The 26,604-nt window shown below is 39.3% G+C and overlaps 1 protein-coding gene across 5 annotated transcripts in view; it reads left to right on the forward strand.

Annotated features, from left to right (window-relative positions):
- LOC128085553 (sodium channel protein type 5 subunit alpha-like) overlaps positions 1 to 26,604 on the forward strand; it is a 206,019-nt gene that overhangs the window by 52,411 nt on the left and 127,004 nt on the right. For all 5 annotated transcript variants that reach the window (XM_052693161.1, XM_052693156.1, XM_052693160.1 and 2 more), the window contains exons 6-8: positions 1,197 to 1,288; positions 9,206 to 9,436; positions 23,166 to 23,229. In XM_052693161.1, coding sequence (XP_052549121.1) covers positions 1,197 to 1,288; positions 9,206 to 9,436; positions 23,166 to 23,229 — 387 coding nt within the window. The remainder of the gene's footprint in view (positions 1 to 1,196; positions 1,289 to 9,205; positions 9,437 to 23,165; positions 23,230 to 26,604) is intronic.

A 26,604-nucleotide genomic window follows, 5' to 3' on the forward strand; every position in this document is an offset into this window, starting at 1 on the left:
TGTAGGTTAGCAGCTATGGAAAGGGTGCTTTGTCCTCCTGCAGAATCCTTTGCACAGAACTCACTTAAGCAGTCTTTGTCAGATAGCCAAGTGAGTTTCATCCTTGGCACATGAAAACAAATGCCTCAAAGAAGTAGAGTAGGTAAATGTAAATAGCCACATAATAGGGTCCAGAAGATACAGTGATGACTGTGGTTTTACTGCATACTGTTTTGGTGGAAATAATTTTGGAAACAGTGATAAAGCCAACTCATTCTGTAGCTGACTCTCCTGGGAGCGTTTTGCTCTGCTGTTGTATGGGTCTCCCTGATGTCCAGAATAGACACAACGGTGAATAGCTGGGATTGCTGTTTTAATCATAAATAGGCTTAGTAGGTTTTCAGTTATATTTATCCAAAAGTCTTCTTCCAGCAGCCATAGGGCATGGATTTGATGTGCAAAATAAAATAAAGTTTTAAGCTTCTCTTGAAACCAGCATCTGCTTTAAGACACAGTACAGCGCTGTACAATAAATAACCCAGTAGAAATATTTGCACTGATATTTCCCCATGTTGTTCTGTACATACTTTGTGGAAGTCATTACTAAAATTACTTAAGTACTCAAAGCTTTTATTTTGTATTTTTTAAGAGCAGCAAAGCAATTCTTAATGTTTCCTATAATGCAAAAAATTTTGGTTAAACTACGCGATATTAAAATCTTCACAGTATTTGTTGCTGAACAGTCTGATAACAAATTTCAACCACAGTTTTAACAAATTGATGCCTGTTAGATTAGTTTAATAGTTCAAGAAACATTTGCAATAATGTGTGCTATGAAAAACCTGGGACAAATGGCATCAAAGAGCAGCCAGAAAAGTGGAGTCACCTCTCATTCAGATGCGTTCACTCCTGCTTTATGTGAATGCATTCTTCATTCAGACAAGTCTCGTACTCTATTGTATAATTCCAAATAACTGTGACTTAATTCTACAGGTATGTAGGAGAATTTGTGAATGTAGGCAGTGTTTCACCTCTTCGGACTTTCAGGGTATTGAGAGCTTTAAAAACTATTTCAGTAATCCCAGGTAAGAAGCCTCGATCCTTCTGTTTTGGCTCTCAGCTACAAGTGATTCTTTCTCTGTCTCTCTTTGTCCCCTTGACTGTTGTTTTTTGCTGGTGTTTTGTCATTGTCTGTGTGTGACTTTCCCTTGTTACAGATACATAACTGAATTTGTGGACCTGGGCAATGTCTCAGCCTTGCGAACGTTCAGAGTACTGCGGGCGCTGAAAACAATCTCAGTCATTTCAGGTGAAAACCAGGTTAAACACTCCGGCTGCCATTAAAGCCTACATGCCATTTCCAGTAGTAATCACAGTCAATACAAGTGACTTAACCATAGATACTGATCAGGAAATGGAGGAATGTAGGGAATGTGACCTGTCAATAGAATAGCTTTCTCCAATACATTTCCCAATACCATTTCTGTGGGCTGAAGGAATTAGAGTACTTCCAAAAGTACAGACCTCACTAAAATGAGTGCTGCTGGAAGACGGGCTGCATGCAGTGGCTCATGAATCGCAAAGACAAAGTGCTCATTCATGAACTGTGAGAATGGCAACAAAACTCTTTTAAAGTCTTCAGATATTGATTTTAAAAATGGAAGGTGAATGACCTCAAGGTGTGTATTTGTGTTTAAGAGAATTTCCAAACAGGAATCCAAATCTGTGCTATGAGCTTCAAGACTGCAAGCACAGGTAGCCTGATTTGTCCTAGTGCTTGTCCAGTTGCTTGTGATAGAAACAGTGCTTAAATTTCAGACCTTGCATAGATCAGAAAAGTTCTATCATTAATTTTAGTGGTTTCAACATTTCACCAAATCGCATTTTCTTACATATTAAAGACCATGATTCCAGCACAACTACCCCTCAACAATATAACAGTTTTCATATAGGTCTGGTGTTGAAAGAAGCTTATTTTCATTGCTTATGACCTATTTTACTTCTATTTCTGAAAATAGTAGTTAATACTTTTTGTTTAGTAATTTATGCAGTCCAGTAAGGACTAAACATGTTATGATAAATTCTTGCTGAGCATTATCTATGGACAGGTCTCATTCAGCCTCAGTGTTTAACATCTCCAACCTGCATGGCAAGGTAGAGAAGATAGCAAAAACCGTGCATGGTAGATCCTATTGGTGATAATCCTGAACAGATGCTGGCAATCACACATCAAAAATATGCATAGCATTGAGATTGCTCAGATTCTTGTGCACAGCTCTTTAGGATTAGAAAGGTTTGGCCATCTATGTTTTATGCACACCTGAATTATCATAGAATCGTAGAATCAGTAAGGTTGGAAGAGACCTCCAAGATATCTAGTCCAACCATCCAACTACTGTCAGTATTGCCCACTGACCGTGTCTTCAGTGCCACATCTCCACGGTTCTGGAACACTCCAGTGACAGTGACTGCACCACTTCCCTGGGCAGCCTGTGTCAGTGCATCACCACTTCTTCTGAGAAGAAATATTTCCCAGTATCCAACCTGAACCCCCCTGGCATAACTTGAGGCCAACCCCTCTCTACCTATCAAAATGTCACTCATGTGTAAGAAAACAAATGTATACAAAAGCCATGGCATAAACATCCAGGGACTAATCACCAACACTCACAAGTATAAAGTGGAAATGGGAATTCTGGAATTGAGAGATTAAAGAAATGTACGCATGGGTCCAAGGTTTACTACTTTTTAGTGAAAGTATAGGTCAAAATTTAGCTTTTAAAGAATAGAGCTGAACAGCAAGTAGAGCAGTTTTGTAGATCATGTGGGATGGTAATCAGAAATAAAAGCAGAGTTTCCTAACTTCCTTGGCAGGAAGGATTTGAAGGCTAACTTAGAGGGACAGCCTTCTCCAGGGGACACCTTTCACCTTCCATCTTGTCTCAATCTTGTGCTTCTTCAGAGCATAGCCTGTCAATTTTGCTGAGTTACATACATACATAGTGATTTTCTGATGTTCTGCATCTTGCTTTATATAACGTGATAAACAGTGACTGTTTTTTTGGTTGATGAGGAGAATAGAGATATTCAGAAAAGCTTTATTGTAAAGTTCACTACAGCCTTTCAACGATAATGAATATAGAGTTTTCCATTTGTGGGTTAATAGAAAAAGAAGGAATATGAATGTTATTTATTAGAACGATACATAGCAACTCACATTTTCTTGTTTTCTTTCTTCCTATGGAATTATTCTTTTGATAATTGCATTTTTAGGTACTTGTAATTGAATTCTTTGCTGACATGGCTGCATAATGATATGCAAATAAAATACCTGGCCCTAAATTTTATTGTCAAGATTACCTGGGCTGTGAGCATGTTTAAATTATAGATGTTGAGAGCTACAAATTGCTAAGGATCAGTTAGCTGCCTCTAAAACGAGGATATGCTTTTTCTTTTTTTTGTGTGTGTGTGATTTTTTTAATAGATAGTTTCAAGGAACCAGTTCAATTTTGTTTTGGTCAGACATGTTAAATATATGTCTACTATATGTCTGTGTCTAAATATATGTCTAACAAAGAAATATCGGGCATGATGCTGTGTTTACTTGGATTTCAGTCTGATTTTTTGACAATGACACAGGCTTGTGCTAGAATGAAATATCATTCCACAGTGGGCTAAAAATGAAGAGGTAATGAATGCTGATATCTTTCGTAAGATTTTTGAGTGCATCTGCTATGGAGAACAGAAAAGTTGGGCTTTTTTTCTTCTTTTATGTCTTCAGAGAGAAGCACTGAAATGTGCTCACATTGCAAATATCCGAGCTTTTCCTCAATAAAATTGATCACCCTTCTCTATCAGGTAGTTATGTCTGCACAAACGTACTTGGGCTCAGCATGCTCAGTGAAATTGCTTACCAAAAGTAGCCAAGTCCTCCACAGTGTAAGGCTTCTGTCCAGCAAAGCACTTAGAGGCTGGTTTTCAAAGGCATTCTGCTTCACTTGAAATCAATGAGTTTCAGTATTGACTCCAGGGGGAGTCGACAAAGCTAACAATTAGTGCTTTTAAAAATCTCACTTATCTTTAATGCCTTGCTCTAAGTGCGCAAGCAGGCACGGGGAGTTTTAGGGGATGTGCACTCATAGGATTTAAAATGATCTCCCAAACTTTGGGTCCACTCCCCACAGGGCTCAAGGGTGAGCTTAGCTCAACTCATTACTTTTACTTTTGCCAGATCCAGATTCGGCAACCTAAATGTTAGCATCTAGCATTAAGCTGTGCTTCCTGCTCTCTAGGCATCTGGGGCTGCATCTGCATGGTGTCATGCTGGCATCTCCTGACCCCATTCAGCCTCACCCTGTCTTGGTGCATTACCAGTGAGAGGTTGGGTCAGTGCCTTACCCTCTTTGGCTGCCTTTAATATACCTGAGGACCCTCCGGGATCCTCTCAGTTTTCCCTTTTCACACTAAGCACACCCATTTCATTCTGTTTTCCAGTTTCCCATGGTATCAGGGAAGATGAGCTTTGTACAGTAGCTGATAAGCTGTTTATCTAGACTCATTGCATAAAAATGTTTTTAATTTCTTCCTATAGCCCTTATGTTCAGGTTCTTAGAAATAGCAAACATTCTCTGCTTGGGAATGTAAAACCTTTAACTCTCACTGATTTTATTTATTAATTAGCATCTTGTTCATTGCCATGGCAACCAGATTCATTTATTTTCCTTCTAGATAGAAGGATCGGCTGTAGGACAACCCACTGAAGTTTCCCATTTGTCTCCCCCAACCAGTGTATCCAAATCCCAGTGTACTCAACAGGAACATTTCCTGTGATTTGGAGGTCTCCAATTATTTATCTGCATGCAAATCACCAATGTGTTTGTGATAATTAATAACTGAGGTAATTCAAAGACCTCAGGTATACCCTTCAATGGCCCCTCAACAAGAGCCTCAAAATGGAGGTCATTGTGGACATCACTATTTTGTGACGTGCCTGTATCCAGAGAAGCTCTTCTGCTCTTTCTAGAACAGTCGTGTACTTCACAGACATTTCACACAAAATGACAGGATACAGGCGAAAGGTGACCTCACAGAAAATTGGGCCAAGGCACTTCGGGGCCTGATCCAGCTCCCATTTGATTTAGTGTGAGTCTAAGGGCTATAAATAGTGCTGTGAATGTTATCCAGTACTTTACTGTTAGCCAGAACACAGAGATTGGAGTGAAAGAATTAAGGCTGCGTGGAGGAGTCTGACCCTTGATCACTGCTTGAATCTCACTGAAGTTCCCCCACAGAAAGACAGATTTCATCCTTACAATGGGCAAATCACATGGCTCAGGGAGAAGCTACTTGAGAAATACATGACATATTTGCATCTTCCTCAGAGACTGGCCTGACAGTCACGTTTTCATGCAGAGATGGTCTACAGAAATGCTGACAGCCTTTCAAGTTTGCCAGCATGGTATTAAACTCTCTGCTGCTCCATGTGTCAGTGGCTAATGACAAAATACGTTCATCATGGCTGGTGACAAGGGCTGGTAATTGAGAGCGAGCTCTTCTCCCCGTATGCGTACATGACTCATGCAGACATGTACAAGGCACGTGCTCATCTTCAAGAGGAGAAGGCTAGGAGGAGGCAGTCACAGCCCAAGACACACTCTGGTTTTGTTTTTGCTTTTTCTCCCCACTGATTTTCAGACTGTGCAGGGAAGTGTCCGATGTTCTGTAGGTGATTGCCAACATCTGGTATGGATGTCATTATGCTACTACTTTCTCACATCTCGAAGGAGGAATGGATGGTGCTGTGAGATCTTGCCATTTCTCATTGTTCGGTGTTGCTTGCGTTTTCTACGGTTTCTGATTTGCATTTGGAAACTGATTATTTGATTAACTTCTGAATGTATTAATTTCTACCAGTATTAACAGGAATGCTTGGGCCAAATCCTTCTTGCTTTCTGTAGGTGTCAGTCTGCCTGTACAGCCCTCATCCCACTGACTTTGGGTGCTTCGATGTTACTCATGTCATGCAAGCAGGATTTGGCCCAGAAGCGTGGGAAGAATTCAGTGATTCAGGAGACCACTGTGCTGATTACTCCAGTAAGAGTAATCCACAGCCCCATAGTCATTAACAGATGTAGACGTTACTCAGCTCTGGATCAGCTCCTCCGTTTTTGCTGCATGCTGCCTGGTTTGGTGTTTGACTTGCAAGAATTAAGTAAATGCCTTTAATGCCCCATAAATAGTATCTTCTATTAAGCTATATAGCAGTGCTCTCATTGGCAATATTTCAAAGGAGGATTATTTATCTAGAAGATTTAACAGCAGTTTAAATTTGAGTATATCTAGCATTGCTTTTACAAAATATGGGGATTGACTCAGAGCAATGTGGAACACCTGCAAGAGGTTCTGGCTGTCCTTATTTACCCTTTGCCCTTCAAAGGGCACAAAGTTGAAATGAATGGTGATTTCAACACTTTTCTTAGCAGTGGATTGTGCCAAGTGACTTGATGGATGCTATTTAACTTTATGGGCACATTTTCTTTTTAAAGAATGAGAAAATAACACAATTAGACTGTAAGTATACAACTCCTGAAGTTTTTTTCTTGGAAAGTTGCAACGAAGTTTCAGAAGGCAGAGTACAAGTTATTTTTAAGTGGTCTTTAATTACAGCAATTGAATTACTAAAGCATTCCCGAGCTGCTCAGAAGTCTATGTGCTGTTTAAAAAAATGAAATTATAAAATAAAATAAAGCACAAAGCCCTCCTGTAAAGAAATTATTGGATATCTGCGAGGAATGAGCTTATAAAGCAAACAGCATAGGAATATTCTTCTATTTGAAAAACCTGTAAGTAAACTGAGAAAAGCATGTTACATGAAATGACCTTGAAATTAACAATAACTGGGTCTGCATTTGAAAACAGTCTGTCTTTACTGGTGACTAGTGTTTTGTAGATTATTGTTTCCCAATATTATCCCTATTTACATTAGTTCTCCCATTGTCTTTGCTAATGTGAATAAGATTAATTAGTGTACTTGAGGGATACAAATGCAGGCCCCAAGCTGGTATTTGTATTACAAACAAACAAATGTACTGCAGGGATTTCACAGAGGGCACTGAAGTGAAAGAATTTGTGGCTTGGCCATTTTCCCTTTTTTAAAGCTCAGTTTGCGTTCAGATTTCCTGTTTCACCAGCTTCAGGGAAGAAGCATCTGTGTGTTTAAAGGACAGCTAACACTGAAAGTTACAGAGAAAATGTCATAATATTGGAGTATGAAAAAAAAATAAAATTCTATCTATAAATTGTATTTCTTTTTCCCCACCCTGTTGTTTGTTTCATAGCAATCTGGGTAAGTGTGAGACACGGGGAAGCCCTTTAGAATTGCACTACAACTAAAACATAAAGTTCACTCAAGACTAGATTAATGTAAAAGCTATGCTTTTCATTAACAAATCAAAATTGGTCATCAAACCTAGAAATTAACTCAAAAAGTTCAGATCTAACCTTTATCTAAATACCTATCTACATATTTAATCAAAATACAGAACTGACTTCATCTTCAAAATCTGTTTCTGACAAGGAGTGCAGATCCCATGAATATCCAGCTTTTGCCTGATATTTGTACTACAATATGTTTTGCCTTATTTTTATACAGAGGAACTTTTGAGCCTTTTCCTTTTGTTCTTATGCCATAAATTATCCTTCAAGAAGTAAACAGAGAATTTAGTGATGATATCCAGCCCCAGATCAGATTAAGTCCCATTTGGCTGGAAGACCTTTATAGTCATTAATATCATTCATGGGTTAACCTAGTGGCAATGCTTTATGCAGGACTTGCAGTATTTTAGGCTGCTGAATTCAAGGATATCTAGACCTGGGTTCCATTCTAGCAGCTTATCCTCCTTTAGGAATCTGTGATTTCCCATTTACTTTATCTACAGAATTTTAAGCAAGACCAAAAGTGCACTTTGCCTTCCTACATACCCTCAAGTACGTTTTTTACATTATTTTAAATTATAAAGCCCTAACTCAGCCTTCATTACTGCCGAACTCTTGGGGTGGAATTCCAAGGAACTGAAATTTAATGCGTATGTTCATATTCAATGAGCAATTCTACATGTTTCTGAGTATTGCCTAGGAGAATTCCTCATGTTTCCTCTTTGCATTTTCTATTTTTCCATTTCACTCAATTCTTTTACTGCTGCCATACTAGTAACGCTGATTATCAGAAGCACTGATTACTACTTATTGAGTATTGATTAATTACAAGTAGTAAAAAACAACAAATCTGCTTCCATTGAGCAGTTGGTATTAATCCAACTACAGGAGACACTCTATAGAAAGGTTTATAGAAGTGTTTTGTTGTATTGATGTCATGTTCAACCAGCTCAGATATTGCTGATCTTCTTAACAAGCAAACAATACTCTTTGGGAAAACAGTATAATTACTTATGTCTATATACTTACAGGATAATAATATGAATCTAGTGTTATAGGATGAAATAACACTGAAACAGAAGACAGCTTGTGTTACTAAAACCTTTGGTGATTATAAGAAGATGATTTATCTCCATTAGTGTATTATAAAATGATTAATTTTGCCCAGGTATTACTGGAATCTCAGGTTATTCCACACAGTTTCCATTGGATTTACTTGGTTGTCCATATTATTTGGTTTTCTTCTAATCCCAAATTTTTGTTGTCTTAAGCAAATGAATTGAAGGGAGAGGAATTACTCATGTGAGAAAAGTGAACAAGATTTGGCACTAAAAAATGTTAAATAATAAGGCAACATTTCCATACCTCTTTATCTGTTGAAGTGAGAGATAAAGTTATCAGTCACCTCAGTGGTTAAAAGTAATTAATATTCTCAAAAGTCAGTGGGATTTAGGCTTTACAGTCTTTACTGCAGCTCCATGAATATTTAAATGACTTTCTATATTTTCTTTAACCACGGTTATTTTTGTTTCTCATTGTTCCTCCATCCAATTCTTTCCATTCATTTTTTAGTAAGTGTGTGTAAGAGCAACACCAAGACTTTTGTCCAGATGATAGTAGGCCAAACTGAATGTTCATGGTGATCACTTGTCTCCTGTTTCCACTGTCAAATTACAAACATGTAATAGGAACCCTTCCAATTTTCCCTTCTATCCAGATTTTCATCAGAACAAGTATCTGCACTTATCTTTCAGCGTCTCAATCCATAAACTCTTGGCTTTTATCTCCCTAGGACTGAAGACCATTGTAGGTGCACTAATCCAGTCTGTTAAGAAACTTGCTGATGTGATGATCCTGACCGTTTTCTGCTTGAGTGTCTTTGCCCTCATAGGCCTCCAGCTCTTTATGGGCAACTTGCGACACAAGTGTGTGAGAGACTACACCCAGTTTAACTTCACCAATGGCACATTGTACTTGGATGGCAGGACATGGAACAGCTCAGAGGAGTTTCTTAATGATCCAGGTAAATTCTTTTCTTTACCTTGTTTATTTGTTTATCTATTATCGCACTGGTCAGTATTGATTGGTACAACAGATGTGACTACTCCATCTTCACTACGCTGATGTGGTTTGGAAAGATTGGGAAGTGTTTTCTGTTGTGCCTTCACAGTTCATGCTGAAACTTTTCCTAGTGCTTTCCTAATGCAGACCAAGCACCTTGTCACCTCACCAATGATTTTCACGGCTTTAGGGTATCTCCAAAATTTCAGTTTGTACTCTGTTTGTAGGTCTACTCTACTCCGTTTGTAGGTCTCTTCTGCATGCTGTTCCTCTAAGGTCATTTATAGCTGAAGCATCTTATGGCAAAACTTGAAACTTTGAATTGAAAATCTTAAAAATCTAACAGGAAAACTGAGCATTTATTACACTGAAAAATCCCAGGAGCATTTTTTTAAGGAAATCTTCTGTATTAGGGTCTTAACTCATTATCTGGGTTGGACCATCCTACAGTATCTGGTGCTCTGATGTTTGTTATCAAAAGACTTGTTTTCTAGGCCAAAGAAATTTTTAATACTATACAGTCTGCTAGACTTTGAGTTACAATGAAATAGGTCCACTGAACTCATTTATTAACATTATAAAAAAAAAAACAAACAAAACAAACAGAAACACATTTCATGTAAATAAACTTCAGAATGTAAACAGGGAACCCAGCAATTAGCTGGGCTTGCTGTAAAACCCTCATAAACACAAGACTATTCCCAGTGATTGCAGTGGACATTTGCTCGCATCTGATAACATTAAATGATACTCTCAAGAGAAGGAAGCAACCAGACCAGTGTGCCTTGCTGGGAGCTGGTGATCAGTGATTTTTGGTATTTTATTTATTTTGGGAAGAATCAACCACATAGTATGCTCATTAACTGAAAATTTGATTGGTGGGAAGTAACATAGAGTCATAGGGTACCTCTGCTCTGAATGTAGGGACCCAACAGTCCTCATCTCTCTACCCCAGCTGCTGGCACTGTATACCCCTGAGTCAGGCTTAGGGCAGTTGTTTGGGGTGATCCAGAGCTCTCTTGGACTAGAACAAGGTTGCCACCAACCCAGACTTGCTTCTCAGCATTGTATGCCTCTTCACCCAGGTTATGTTTCTTCACCCAGGTCCAGGAACTGAGCCAGTGGCAGTCCCATCACTCCATGCTAGGGATTTCTGAGCTTTTTGCTCTGTTCCTTTCTCTGGAGTCTGAGCAGCCTTGGGAGAAGTGGTGTTTAAAAGCTTTAATTCAAAGATAAAAAGCTTTAGATTTGTATTGTTAATGCATAATGTGGTTGACTGAGCATTAAGGAAGGGTATTCACAAAACTCTGGCTGAATGAGGGCCATCTTCAGAACTGACCTTGACTGTAAGGTTGTGTGTTGCCTTAGTGTATCTAAACCAGAACCTCTTGCCAGCTCAAAGGGGAAAATACTAAATCACTATTAAAAGAGTACTAAAGCACTGTAGAGCTGTGCTGGCTGATAATGAAGTTGCTGACATCTCTTCCCAGCGATGCTCTCCATCTTCCAGCTCTGGTGTATTAAGGTACTTCCTAGCTCCTACACTCAGATATTTGGTCTGATTTTTGAGTGGTCCTGCATAGAGCCAGGAGTTCGACTTGATGATCCTTATGGGTCACTTCCAACTTGGGGATATTCTGTGATGATTCTGTGTAATGGAGCTCTGAAGATAATCCGGTTCTCTGAGAGTGGAAGAAGGGTGTATGCAACACTGGTTGTCTCTAAAAAAATAAATACATTACTCTCAAGGCCTGCTGCAGCACAGCTTTAAATGGGAGGGATTCTACAGCTGCTCCAGCGTGCCTTAGACAAGTTTATTTGTGTGGTGCTGGTATGGGGAAGGTGAGGGATGGTCATTTAGTAAATCCAGCTGTGGTTAATATGGTCGTGAAGCTATGAGTGTTATCACGAAAGTGGATTTACCTATTTCAAGGATTATCAACTTGGTGAGATGGTAGATTAAAGCAAATTAAGCTTTGACCATGTAGTATTAATAGTAAGCAATAGTATTGTCAATTAGTGTTTTCATGTTTTCATAATATTGGAAAATAAAAATGGAGTGCATTATGGCAATTGACTGTCAGTTAGAACAGATGGACAAGAAGTGTTTGAATAGTTGAAATATAGAGTCAGTACAGAAGGCCACTGAAGAAATAGAATAAAAGTAGTTCTATAGGGAAAATGTACTGACCTCAAAATAAGAATAATGAAGTATTTTTTGAAAAGCTGAAGAAAGTGGCTCAGCAATTAGCCTAGGAAGAACAATATTAAGTAGGATTTTCATTAAATGTTGACTATTATGCTGAAGCAATTCAGAAATGGAAGGACTGGCTCATTTTGTAACTAGATGGAATAGTGCTTTATATTCCATTTTGCGTAAGCATTATGGTGAAATGAAGTGACTGTTTAACAGAGTAGTACTGACCACAATTTAATAACAGTCCAAATTTCAAGCACTTCAGGGAATTAAGCAATATATACAGTTAAATTAAAGTGTAGGCAGACCAAATTAAATAAAAAGCTGAATATATTAAGATACAGAGTAGTGTCACTGTTTATTCTGAGGATGAACTAGAGAAGAAAATTGGTCAAACTGAGATAGCTAAGTTCATTCAAAGAGAACATAGACAATTAGAGAATAAACCATTGGAGAATTGAAACCCGGTGCAGCTGAGTCACTCATTTTGGAGAAGGAATAATAATAACAATAACAAAAACAAGAAACCGCCAGAAAGGAGAAACCTGAGTACTATCAGAGGTTCATAATAGCACCTCTGAAATGCCAGATTTCAATGGCTATTCCAAGTGAAGGAAATGCCAGGCACCTTAGAAAAACAAGAGACAGAAGCCTTGTGACTGGGGATTCAATGGGAGAATTCACAGAGATTTATTTCATTCAGTCCCCAATTAATAAGTTCTAGAATACAAAAATGACTTTGAATATTTTTGTTTCCTCTATCAAGAAGAGGACTTTTTTGATGCTTGCCACTGAAAGCTTAACTCTGTGAGAGAAACTTCACCTGATCACGTGCTGATGGTTTCTCAGTTTAGGAACAGCGGTCATGGCAGGGTGAGACAACTGCTTTATCCTCTTGCTATCTACTCACAGCGAAGATGCAAGTCAGAAGTTTGCCTTTCAGTGGGCACATTTCATGATGAAGAGGAGGACTTCCCCATTCCTTTTACTAATTAAAGTGACTCTTAAGTCTTCAAAATTATGCTTCCACCTCTGAAAAAAGGGCTTCTTTTGACTTTTCTTATTTGACCTTTCTTATTTTGACCTAACTTAAAAGAAGTTATTTGAGTCTAGTTTTGCTTCCAATCAGTGATGCTTAGTTTTGCAGAACCGGGAGAGGGAAAGAGGAAGATTATGGCAAAAGGAGTTCATCAAATTTTCCAGTTTCTTCCATAGCATTATTCTTTATATGAATGGAGTATGGGATACATGACAGTTGAACACAGATTTAGGCTAAGGATATCTTGATGTCGAATGCCAGTGCTACGGTCTGCTCAGAATTAAAATAGAGATATAATTAATTCATCTGGGAAAATACTGGCTACTAGTAAGTGATTTTATTTTTCATATCTGCAGTTTCTAGGTTTGCTAAAGGACTACAGAGACCCAAAGAGGATTATTTTTAGACATTAATAATAATGAACCTGATAATCTGAAGTTGTAGGAGCCTATATAATAAAAAAAAAAAAACAAAGGGAAAAAAGTATATAATAGGGTAGTTTACATCCATGGCAATGGGAAAATTATGTGATCAGTATATTGATATCAAAATTATTGAGCTGCCAGTTACCCTTAGGAGGGCTAATAGTTCAGAAATGCCAGGTGACTGCAGAACTACGAGGTTAGTTCCAATGCCTGTAAAGATATCTAGGAAATTAACTGAAAATAGCACGCTTAAAAGCCTTGGGTTGTGGTGTTAAAATTAAAGGCGTATTTCATGAAGTGAAGCTCTATGAATGCATGAGTCAGAGTGGACTGGAAGGTATATGAAGTCAGACATGTCACTGGTTTAGAGAGAGTAAAAGATGTACCAAAGGGTTGAATGTAGTTGAGTCTCCTAGCTGATGATTATAGAATTTTTAATGTAATTTATGTGCTCCATTACTAAAATGGATTATTGACTCATCAGTAAATAGTGAGTAGGAATCTCAGTTTAAATCGTGTGCGCTTTTGTAGACCAGGGCTCAGATTGAATACTGAACACGAATAAAATACTTTAAAAAAAAAACCCTAAAAATGTAGTAAAAATATTATTAAAACATTCTTAAAGTGCTAGTCTCAAAACCCAGCATTTTCTTCTCGTTTAAACTGAATACCTTAACTGAGAGGCTCTGAATGTGCTATGTATGTTTTCTCTCTGAATTGGTATCTTATAAAGTAAAATAAAACAGTGTTGTGCACAATGTAGGAATAACAACAATAACAATAATAGTACTGTTAAAGATTTATTAACCTCTTGGCAGGAGGAGTCACCCGCCATTTTTGCAGCTTAAAAATAGACTTTTCAAGGGTGCTATTTTTTTATTGCAGAGTACTTTCTGGCACTCATTTCATGACAGTGCTTTTCCTCTTTTTCTCCAGTCATACTGGAGGTCTGAGAAAATATATACATATATACAGTTTAACCCAGTGTCTATATTTTCACCTACAATTAGGCATCATATTTACTTTGAGTTCTTTATTTAGGAAGATGTATACATACGTTTAGTTTGTGTCTTTGTGAATTCCAAATGCATCTAGTCAAGTAATAAGAATGATTTGGAGAAGTTTCTGAGGGAGCCTTTGGAGGAGCCTGTTCCATTTTCTATTTCTAACTCATAATAGACATTCTATGGAGGAGGTCCAACTAAACTAGCCATGTTAGATGCCTAAGGTTGAGAAATGTGGGAACTCTACATAGATAGCCTCTGTTTGGAGAGCAATTTGCTGAATGGTGATGTGCTACCCATCTGAAGGGGTCTCAGGCTTGAGGCTCTTGCATGAGGTGTGAATCCAATCAGAGCCAGTCTGACTGCTCAGAGCTGCTAAATCAGGGCAATTCCATCCCAGCAGTCAATACATAATACTTCAAAAGTCTTTCCACATCCTCTTCTTTGATGTCCTAGATAAAATGGGCTATTAAAATCAATGGGTAAGAATGTTTAGGCATACATATGTGAGTATATAAAAAATACAGATGTGCGTATGTAGATGTATGTCTACACATATATTTTCTCTAACTTCTGTGTCTAATTCTTAGCTCTGCCTGGAGAGTCGCTTCATTTTTGCTTTGAGAATAACTGGAATTGAGCTGTACGAAGAGATATTCTGAAACTGCATGAAAAGCGTATAGAAAATAATGATGTCCAAGTCACATAATAGATGCATCGGGTTTGGGGAGAGCTGAAGTGTTTTAGGTGTTGTCTGAGGTGGTAATAGAAGACAGTGAGTGTTGGATGAGTAATTATGGAGGTGGGAGAAAAGAGGGAAGCAATAAATCAGGTTGAGACTGGAAGAGGTGTTTTGTTATGTATGATTGTGTGGGAACCAATGATTAAGACAAAGAATCTCTCTCAGCTTTCACACTGTGCTTGTCAGCATGGAATCTGCTTGCATTACTGCACCGTTAACGGTAAATATTGTGGCTTTGTTCAGGTGCTGTGGATCTTCAGATAAATTGCTTCATAAATGCTCAAACGTTAATGCAGTGATGTGTTATTAACACGAGTATTGTACCTGTGCACTTCCATGTTGTAAGCTACATAGGAAAAGAAATACCCAGAAGAAGTTTGAGGTTTAGAGAAACACGGGTGTTGTGCTGGTGTATCCAATACAGCCTCTTCCCAACAATCCAACATTATTTTTTAACCTTGTGGTGAAAGAGCTTTGGAACAATTTGTAGAACAGAAAGATTTATCCTCCAGATAGATTTCTTTTGCTCTCATTGATGCATTATTATTACTCATAGAGAGATCTGCTAGAGGAAAGACCTGCTGCAAAAGATGAAACCCAGCAGTTTGAGAATTTTCCTGCACCCTCCAATTGCTCATAAGCTACCAAAGTATATACCACTTGACTCACACAGTACTGTTCAAAGGAGCACTTGAAAGGACCATTTCTGTGCCCCTTGGAGCAACTCCATGGACTTCTGCTTGCTGTGGGCTCAGCAATAACAAGCCTTGCAAAGGCAGGAGGTAGCTCTGACTTTTAACTCTGAGCGAACCATCAGCAGCAGCTCGCACCATGGCTTTCCCTTATTGCCCTGGCTTTAAGTATTAAGGAATATTTTCTCCTAACACTTTCCATTAATGCTGAATTCATCCACGTGAGGTGGGGATGAAATATAAGAGTTGCCAGGCTCACTCAGTTTGGTTTACCTTAGGCAACATCTGTCTGTGGCTCAGAGCAGCCCCACGTGTTCCAAAATGAATTGCTGCAGCCCAAAGTACAGACATTGTTTTATAAATTTTTGTAAACATTAACTATTATAGCTCTGGATATCCTTATCTACATATGTAACAGGTCTCTCTTTGAACATTGTGGTTAAAGGGACAGCCTGCAGCAGAAACTTCTGCAGTTGAAATAGGAAATGTAGTTGAAAATACATTTCCTTTGTCTTTGGTTTTGCTCTCCTCCAATAGTTTTAGGGCAAAAAATATCACACCCTGTATCTAGGAGCACACCAAGTTCTCATTTTCCAGAATGCATGCTATTTTTGACTGTTTGTCACCCCTTTCCTGAGATGAAATATCTCAGGTTTTTTTTTTAATTGAATTCTCCTGGTCATTCTCATTACCCATTTGTCAATACTCCCCTCCCCATTTCAGCAGTTTATCTGTAGAAAGAAATGCTATGCTCTGGTTTCTGGATAACACAAGCCACTGGTTTATTATATTGGCAACTTTTTTCCTGCATGCATCCACTGCATCCCTTTCCTCCTGCATCTCAGTATTACATTTTTCTTTGTTCACAGCTTATTATTACATAGAAACATGTATTTCTTATCTGAATTGATGCAGAGAACTTAAAACTTAGCAAGGTTATGGGTGGGTGAGGTTTTTTCCTTTGCTTTACTTTGCATTCTGAGAGCACAGTATCTGCCTTTGCCTTTTTCCACATATTTTCTTAGTGGTAGTGGCCTCTGTAGTGTTCCTCATTCAGTCCTGGCCTTGGACTTGACTTACCTGGAAAATACTGTGCCGTCAGTAGATTTTCTCACCTCTCTGCTCACCCTCTCTTTCCTTTGTACTTATACTAAGGCAGTGCAGACATAGCCCTCTGTTAGCCTTCAGAGACACGCTGATTTTTCATCTCAAACTTTTGTTTCCCAGTCAGTTTTTGATCCAATTCATCTGTTTTCTTTATCGCAGTGCAAGCAGGAGTGTTTTCTTCTATTATTATTATTTTTTTTTTGCATCTGTCTGTAATCACAAATGCATTCAACCCTTGTAGCAGCTTTTGATTTCAATTCCTTTGTGCGAAATACATATATATATATCTATAAAACGCAACAAAACAGCCCTCTACAAAACTTCCATAGCCCGCACTTCAGCATTTTGCTGCCTATTCATGTGAAGTGCTTGTCTAAACAAGTGGCACTAAATATGCTTTTAGTTACGCACTACACAGCCTTCAGCTCCAGGCATATGGGTCTGCGTGACTGACCAGACATGGGCATGGAAGGAGGGGATCAGTTGAAAGCCAGCACCCCATGTTTATTGCTTGTTGTTGTTTCCTGTGTCACTTGGCTCAAAATGTCGAGGGGTTGGTGTGATCCCCACAGTGTGGCAAACCTGGTGGGGCATCTCTTAGACTCTGTTCCCCTAATATCCTCACAATTAACCTCTCCTGTTCCTTTTTCAGTTGAAGTTTTGAAAATGTCCTCCAAGGCAGCAATGGGATGAGGTGGCAGGAATGAGCTGGGCAAGAATCAAGTGGGCAAGGGAAGAGGTTGGGAAGTGTGGGAGGCGAGAAGGGAGAGGACAACAGCTGAGAGCATGCAAAGTGGAGGAAGTTTTTCACTCACTCAAAAGGAGGTGATGCACTGGCACAGGTTGCCCAAGGAGGCTGTGGATGCCTCATCCTTGAAGGCATTCAGGGCCAGGCTGGATGTGGCTCTGGGCAGCCTGGTCAGCTGGTTGGCGACCCTGCACACAGCAGGGGGTTGGAACTGGATGAGCATTGTGGTCCTTTTCAACCCAGGCCATTCTATGATTCTATGAAAGCTTCAGGAGGTTGTAAAAGGATGATCTTTAGGGTTTCTTCCAACCTGTTCCATGATTCTGAAACCCAACAGAGGCACTGACAACAGTAAATGCCAGGGAAGAGGGGAAGAGAACCAGATCCCCTGTCGTGGGGTGAGCAACAAGAGAGTACTTCATTATTATAATTATTTGCAACCCTTTTTAGCAGGGAAGAACTAACTGGCAGTGCCATTTATTCCCAAGCATTCTTCCCTAATAATACCCTTAATACAGCCTGTTCCATCGCTTTTTTGAGAGGCATGTTTTTCATCTTCAAACTCAATTTCATTTATTAGAGATTTCACTGTGAGTGACACAGTGTGCACACAGCAAGTGCAGCAAGGATTCATTTTAATTATTACATATTACCAGGAGGTACAGCGTGTTTGTGCCGGTGGGCGAAAGGGTGAGGAAGGGGTGTTGTCTATTTTGTTTCTGTGTCACACATCACAACTGCAAGGTGATGGGGCTTTCTGAGTTGCATTTTAAATTTGGATCTGGTTATTTGTTGGCTGTCAGTGCTCCGTGCTTGCCGTAGCATGGAGGGAAAATCTCCAACCAACGTGCACCCGTATGGCTGCAATAAATAGTCCAAGATAACAGACACCTCTCTAACGTTTTTGTTAGAAAGTCAGCCAGAGGACTCCACTCTGGGCAGTGACTAATGATATTTGAACGCTGCTCTTTACGCAAGTGTGATAATATATATATATATAATTACACTCACGTAAAGAGCAGCATTCAAATACCATTATATATATTTAAATTGTGATGACTTAGAGATAAGACAAATCAAGATATCGTTTTTGCTGGGTTGCTGGGTAAGGAACACAATGTGGATTTGGGAACCATGTTTTCTAAGCTGAACTTCCTAATTTTTCTCAACTGGAAACTTTCTTCATCCTTTTACACGGAAATGAGGAGAGATTTCTACCCTGCAGCTTTCTGCTCAGTGGTGCGATATAGGTATGGAGCATAATTTTAATTAGAATTAATTAACTTCTTATCTTGTTGAGGAAGTTGACAGAAAATTTGCCTTTTTTTTTTTTTTTCTTTTTTCTGACAATGGGAGGCAGTGTGAATATTTAGAACTTCCAGGTGTGGAAGGGTCCAATGTAGAAATGTGAAGTGTAGAATAAAATAATAGAAAAGATGAGATGTATGAGAACTTTGGGAAGAAAACACAGGAAATCTAGAGGATTTTGTCTATTTACTCACTATTTACAATCGATTTACAAATTCTGTTGTGAGTTTAAGCTTTAAGGAACCACTGATGTGTATTGTTAGGACTCCTACCAAGCTTCTTGGCATCCTTGGAAAGCCAGTAGCTTTGAGGATGCTGAAGAAATTATAATGCTCTAGGTAGATACAAGTGTAGCAGATTCATAGCTGGATTCACAGGGCTGGATTCACAGACATTGTTGCTTTGGCTGCATTTATTATTAGGTCCCTTTGTTTGTGATGGGGAAGAGCAGATCTTCCCCACTCCACAGTCAGAGTGCTCTGCTCTCTGGGCCTAATGTCACATCTGAAGACAACTGTTAGTAGTCCATAATAATAATGTAACTGTGCTGTGCACTATTTGTTATCAGTGTAACTGTTATCGATCCTTTCCTCAAAACAGGGAATGGAATCATAGTCATAGAATGGCCAGGGTTGAAAAGGACCACAATGCTCATCTACTTTCAACCCCCTGTTATGTGCAGGGTCACCAACCAGCAGACCAGGCTGCCTAGAGCCACATCCAGCCTGGCCTTGAATGCCTGCAGGGATGGAGCATCCACAGCCTCTTTGGGCAACCTGTTCCAGTGCATCACCTCCCTCTGAGTGAAAATAGACTAAAGTTTACTCTTTGGTGCAACAAGTACATTAATGTTAGATGATGTCAATGCCAAGAGACAATCCCTAGTATGGAGGTAAACTCCTACTCCCTTCCCTCTAACTGGCACAACCGCTCATTGCAGTGAGGTTATGAGCTTCCTTCCCCAGTACATAGCACAGGGATCTGCCTGTGCCAGATTCATGGTGCTTGAGCCACTTTGGCTGAAGCGATAACCTGTATCTCACTCTCCTTTGTATGCAGATGAAACTCAGAAGGTATTAAGCTGCTTCAGAGCACTCGCTTCTGTAGCTTTGATTTATTGAGCTCAGCACTTCTAAAATACGATCCAGGAAAGATGACACCAGTGCAAGGGTTTGTATTGCACCTATCTATTGGCAGAGAAACCAACCTAGCACGAGTAATGCTGCATCAGGTGCAGGGGGATATGGCATCTTAGTATGTTTTTTGAGTTGATACAAATGTACATATGTTTTAGAGAAGACAGCATCTGGTTGTTAGGAAACATGTTTCTGTTGAATTTCTAACTTCCAAATGCTGACAGAAAATGTTTTGTGTTATTTAAAAATAGATGTTTACCGGGCAACAGTCGAATAAATAATGTGTGGCCAAGCAGAAACAAATACTCAGGGAGTGTTTTCTGATCATCTGACTTTATTATTTTGATAATTGAGTAGATCAGGTAGTTATTTTACTCTGAAAATTCCTGTTGGAAAGTTCCAAAAAGACTTCACATACTCCATAACTCTAACGCTAAGTTTTTAGTGAAGCTGGGAGGAAAAAGATAAAATACATTTTATTTTGGAGGAAAAAAAAAAAAGCATGTTGGGTCTAGATTATTTACATATAAGCATGTGTGAAAATATAACTTGTTTTGGCTTGATTTTACTTAAGACATTAAAAAAAATATACAGTACAGTCAGTTTTGTTTTCATATTTTGTTTCTATTGACATGTAGAAGTTTTTCAGTGAAAAAGCTGACAAACTGTAACGAAAATCAATGAGAATCTTCCAAGACAGTCTTATTCTCATAAAGTGTTTATCAGTTGGGACAGTCTACATTTCATAGATAAGCTCCTACTGCAAATGAAAAAGTTTTATATCCTTTGTTCATGTTAGAGTTAAGTGATAGAAAGCTTAGGCCGTGGGCTAATATGATACCAAAGTGGTTTGTTCTTAAGAGCAAGAGCAATGACTGCTTCCTCCTTAAAGAGCTCTGATTGCCTGGCATGTTTGGTCGAAATCCAAACCAACTTGCTTTGAATGACAAATTGATTGTTGTGTGCATTTTTGATAATACAGCAATTTGTCTCCTCAGGCATAATGCTCTAATCCCCCCTTCATTTATCAGTGGGGAATCAGTAATTCAGCTCTTCTTCAGGCTGAAGTTTGGCACACAGAGGTGGTGCTCCACTGCGCAGTTGCAGATCCTGTGGCGAAGATCCCTCTCCCAGCAGTGTCTGCATACCAATTCCTCAGCATGCTTTGCGTAGCACTCACTGCACTGCTGATTTTAGGAGTGTAAATGTTTGTCAACAACAGACAACAGGATTTTGTATCTTCTTGAGATTTTAAATGCCTTGTTTGCTTACACATTTTTACTTCTTATTCTGTGCTCTGGCGCTGTTTGCATCTTCTGGTTCAGATGAGCAGGAAGTGTTCATAGAATCATTAAAGTTGGATCACCTAGTCCAACCCCAACCATCCCCCCATACCCACTGACCACATTCCTCACTGCTTCATCTCCATTTTTCTTGAACACCTCCAGGGATGGTGACTCCACCACCTCCCTGGGCAGCCTCTGCCAGCACATCACCACTCTTTCTGAGAAGAAATTTTTCCTAATACCCAACATGTTGCTTCAATTTTCCAAGTATAGTGTCCTCCTGGTCTTAGTGTTCGCAATATGAAATGTTGCAATTCCCAGAGAGCTCTGCATGCTTGCAAAGTTTGGGATACCCCATGTAGCAACGCCACTTATTAGCAAGGTGCAGAACTTCTGTGGTTGTCTCTCATTCTGTGGTTGTGCCATGTTTCCCCTGACTCATAGAGTGTTTGTGTCACCAACTGCATGTGTCCCAAATAAGATACCATCTGTCCTGGGAAAAACAGAATTGTTTCAGCAGCAGAAGTGCAGAGTGAAACAATATGTAAGTCTCCACATCCTTCCCGCTTTTCTGGTGGCTTTTCACAGATCCTTTACCATGCTGAACTCAGTGGTGTTGCTGATAGTCAAGATATTTCTGTAGAAATGCCAAACATACAGCGAAGCAGAAAAGCATGCAGTCTGAGCAGGGTGTATGCAGTGATGACTTCTGAACACCATCACGTGCCCTCACAAACCATAAAGCTCATGGACAGTAATTCCTTCTTGGCATGCAGCAGGGTAGGGCTTTTCCACTGCTTGCAGCTTACTGAGAAAGCCACAGCACATCTGTTCAGTGGCATTCTTTGCATAGCCTGCCTGGATAAGCTGTCGCTCTTGATTTTTATAGCATTTCACAACAGGGTGTTAGCCTAGAATGGAGAACCTCTCCAGACTAACACCTGCAGAGATCCTCGACTCATAAACACTTGTTGTGTAGGGCTGGAAACATGTCTTAAGTCAACAGGGGATCCGTATTCTCTGCTAAAACAAAGTACACTAATACATCTGCCCTCCATCAACTGTTGTCTTCTGTTTTGCATTTATGATGTTTCTATATCAATGCTTTTATCCTTTCCTCAGTGCTGCCATTCGGGTTCAAGCGATGCTCCTTAGAATATCTCTTCAAAACCCATTTCTGGTTATCCTTTTGAGGAGGTGGCTTCCTGTTCTGTTTCTCTGAATTTTAGACTGCTTTGCTGGCTGGAGATAGAAGATGGAGTATGTACACAAAGGCTCTTGTTGGCCTGGGGATGCTAATTTCCTTAATCCTCATTGATAGTCAACCAGGGAACGATCCTGAGCATTTAAATTTAGTGTGCTCCTCTGAGTCTCCCTTGAGATGTTTCTGTCTCTCTCCATTGACACCACAGATGACTGTGTTGATAAATATTTGTCTTTATGAATATTTTCTTGTTTGTTTGATCTTTAACAACAAGCGTTTTTCCTTTTTCTTTTGCTTCATACTGCGCATTTTCTCTGTTGAGTAGAACTCACCAGACTGGAATGGGAATGGGATGTTTTGCTTGTATTATTAGATCTTGACTTGGTTGCATTTTTAACCTATCATGAGTTTCAGTTAATAACTATCTCATCAGTGTCTAGTCCAAAGGGACAAACTTATGGATTACTTTCATTGGACACTGCTATCTTGACTTCAATAACATTGTCCTACAGCAGCCAGGGACACGGCTAGATGATGTTTCCTTCAAACAAAGCCCACAGTCCTACTGCCACCCTATTGCACTGGTCACGTTGGAATATAAACAGCAGGTGTTTAAAAAGCTTTGAAAATAAGTCTTTGTTTTTATATTTCCTTTGGCTGAAATTAGCCAAACAAATAAAGCCATGCCTTTCATATCTCTTTTGCAGTCCTGAATGAATACGTTGGTTGATGAATAACATTTGGGAGTGCTATCATTCCCAGAATGTACTAGTTAAAAAGCTGTTTCTTTAATTCTCTTGCAGTAAACTACTTTATAAAGAATGGTACGGAAGATGTGTTACTGTGTGGAAATAGCACTGATGCTGGGTAAGTGATTTAAAAATATCTTCACTTCTGTTCTTTATGTTGTTGTTGTTACATTTCTTTCAGTTCTGTCCACTTTTCACCAGCGTGATATTTCAAGTTCTTTGTGTCAGTAGTTATAGGAGAGAGGATAATGACAATATTGCGCATAGTAATGCAATTTTCTGAACTGCAGGGAGGAGAAGTTTGTGTGTGTCACTTATTTAGGTCTAAAATCGTTAGTTCTTTTTCAATGTATTTAAACTCCTCCATTAAAAAAAAAAAAAAAGTGAAAATTAAGTAACATTGGCTGAATGGGGAGTGTTTCAAAGGGAATGAATGAGAAATGAATGGAAAAAGAAAACCTAGAGGGATCTTGTGATGATGAATTCCTGGCTTTTGGCAGAGGATGATAAACAAATCCAAAAATGCTAGTTCCAAAAATAGAATGCTTTGGAGGTGGGAAGGTACTCAGCTTTAATGTGTGATCTACACTCGTATGTGATATGTTTACAATCTGCATGTGTTTCATTTTCTTAGTCTGTGCAGCAAGGAGATCAGTTCCCATGGTATACTAATTTATTCTGCACTAAGGACTTTATCCATATCCCTACCACCTGTGAATGCTGACTTTTCCTTCTGCGTCCCATCCTCAGGGTCTAAGCACTTTGGGTGTGTTATTTTATGTGAAAGGTTCTTGTGACCTTGACAGGAATGGAAAAGGAAATTGTAAGCCATGCAAAGACTGTAGGATGTTCAGAGTTGTGGGTCAAAGAATAGAGACCTTAGCATGGTGAGATGGATGAGCTTTTGATCTGAATATGATAGATATTTGATATTTGAACCAAGGAGGTGGATGATCAAGTGAGGGGAGTAGGAGAGAGGATCTACTTTTGGAGGAGGATGTTCTGAGTTGGTAGAACGAAATGTTCTACCGACAAAAATTAGGATTTAAATTATAAAGAACTTGATGTAAAAAGAGGTATACGTGTATAGACAGACAGTAGGGAACCTGCTTTGGCAGGGGGGTTGGACTCAATGATCTCTGGAGGTCCCTTCCAACCCCTACAATTCTGTGATTCTGTGATTCTGTGGAAAGATGTAATGTAAACTTGCTTGTAGTCAGGAGGGTGAAAAAAGCCATGAGGTTTTGAATAGACACTGCTTTCTGCTGCCACTCTTACACCTGTATTTATGAAAAACAAAGGTTAAGATGAAGTGTCAGCCTTCTCTCTGCATTCTTGTGTGTCTGATCTGCATTGCCAGTATAACTTAGGCTGTAAACTCCTTGGGCAGAGCGCCATGCTTTCCTCTTTGTTCCAAGGAAGGTACAATGTCAGCATTCATTAATTAAGCGTTTTTTTGATTGTAATACACTGCGTGTATCCAGGCTCAGGTTGGCTCCAAGACTTTTGGGATAGTTCCCAGGAATGCCATAATTTGGCAGTCTATCTGCACTGGTGGATTGGCTTAGGACTGCCTTTCCTAGGCAATAGGTATTACCACTGAGTAAGGAATATTCAGCACAGCAGCAACATTTTGCACATCATGAAATATTACACATTATTCTCACTGTTGACTTGATCTGTGGCTGTGACAGCTTGCTAAGCTCTTGAATAGTTTTGAAAGGTTTGATTAGATTATAGGTAGTTTGTGAGGAGTAGGTTGGGGCCTACAGCTCTGGAATAGTCCAAATGGTGGGAAGTTAAGCACAGATCCAATACCTGTGGAATAGCTTTATATTAGTAGGCTGTATGGATTTGGGGTTTGCATTCTAGAAAGGTATATTAGCAAAATCAGCTACTCTAGAGAGTCAGTAAATTGCAATGTGTCAGCAAAAAAATCATGATTGGAGCAAGCCCATGGAGACACTGTGACCACAAGAGACATGGCCTGAAACTGCCAGAGGAGAACTTCTAGCTCCTGCGTAATGAGAAGAGGAAAATGTCACCCTTAGAGTGCTAGTGCTTTTTTCTTTGAATATATCAAAGCAATTGGTATTTGTGCTGTTAATGAGAAACCCACTCTCCCTTTGTGCATCAACTTTCTTCATCCCTTGCTCTTTCAGTGAAGAATTTAGTACCACTGGGTATGGTTTGATTTTAAATGCTTTATAATGGGAATATATACTCCTGTTTTTCAGTTCAGTACTAGTAAATGTTGTCTCACCTTCAATACCTTACACAGATTTCCCATCTGTCATCCACTTCTATTATTTAAAGACATAGGGATAATTAGGCATGATCCTAATGCCTCAGGGGACTTGCAAAGTCATGTATTCTTATCTGTTAGATAACAAGACTGTTATTTAAAGGCTGACAAGGTAACAAAGCAGGACTTTCTCTTTATCCATCAGTGGTTAAAGCCAAGAGCAGTGAAGTTAGCTCAGTAGCAAAAGATCAGGGGAGGTAAGTGAAGAGTAAATGGATGCATCAGATCATAGTCCTCCCATCTATTAGCAAAGAAATTAATGAGGGAAGGACAGTTGGCAAGGCCGTGTTTGAATGTTCATAGCATTTTTGGAGCTTGCTTCTGCCCCTGCTCTGAAAGAGCTTGAAATTATTAGCCTCTGGGTTATGCTGAGGATCCAGAGGAAATGCTGGGAATGGTGGTATCATGTGTGCACTCCTGGAGGGATTTGTTGTTACAGTGAGGGATATCTGTGTTGTGGCTGGGATATTAAATCTCATGGTAATTGACAAAACCATTTTAGTGCATTTTTAAAAGCATGCTAATGATACTTTGAGGTTTGGCTGCTTGCTGTTATTATAGAATAGTGAAAAAAAAATAAAATCTAAATTTGACAATTATTTGGCAGTGAGACTCAGATGGTCTGATGTAAGAGTGTTTAGTGATGGCGACTGCAACCTGAGCTGTACCAGCAGGCCAAAATCAGCAGGGAAATGATCATCAGTGGATGCTGTATCACAGACAACCTAATTATCTCAAAGGTGGGGGCTTTATTACATTACTAGGAGGGACTGTTTTCTGAACAAGTACCCAAACTGCCAATAAAACAGGAGGTAATGGATCTAGCTAATATTGATTCTGGTTCAGAAGGGATTTGAATAGATGGATGTCACTCAGCAGCAGCAAACATGTCTCCAGTACATTACCTGGCAGATGGAAGAAAAAGCGTTTGTTTATTGTTTTACATACACTCAAGCAACTTTGAGGAGTTGCATTAAAAATGACATTGCAGAGATATGGTAGGAGTGTGGGGGAGAAGACATGTTTCTTGTTGGGACAAGAACAATCTGCCTGTGGGTGAGGGATTTCCCATGTGATGCCTCAGAAACTTGATTCAGGAAGCCTGAAAATTGATTTTTCTTCATTGAATCAAGTGGAAAATTTGTGGTGTTTTTGTTTTGTTTATCCAGCTGCTTTTTTTTTTTTTTT

This window comes from Tympanuchus pallidicinctus, unplaced genomic scaffold (assembly GCF_026119805.1).
Source record: "Tympanuchus pallidicinctus isolate F22 unplaced genomic scaffold, pur_lepc_1.0 scaffold3, whole genome shotgun sequence".
Lineage (NCBI taxonomy): Eukaryota > Metazoa > Chordata > Aves > Galliformes > Phasianidae > Tympanuchus > Tympanuchus pallidicinctus.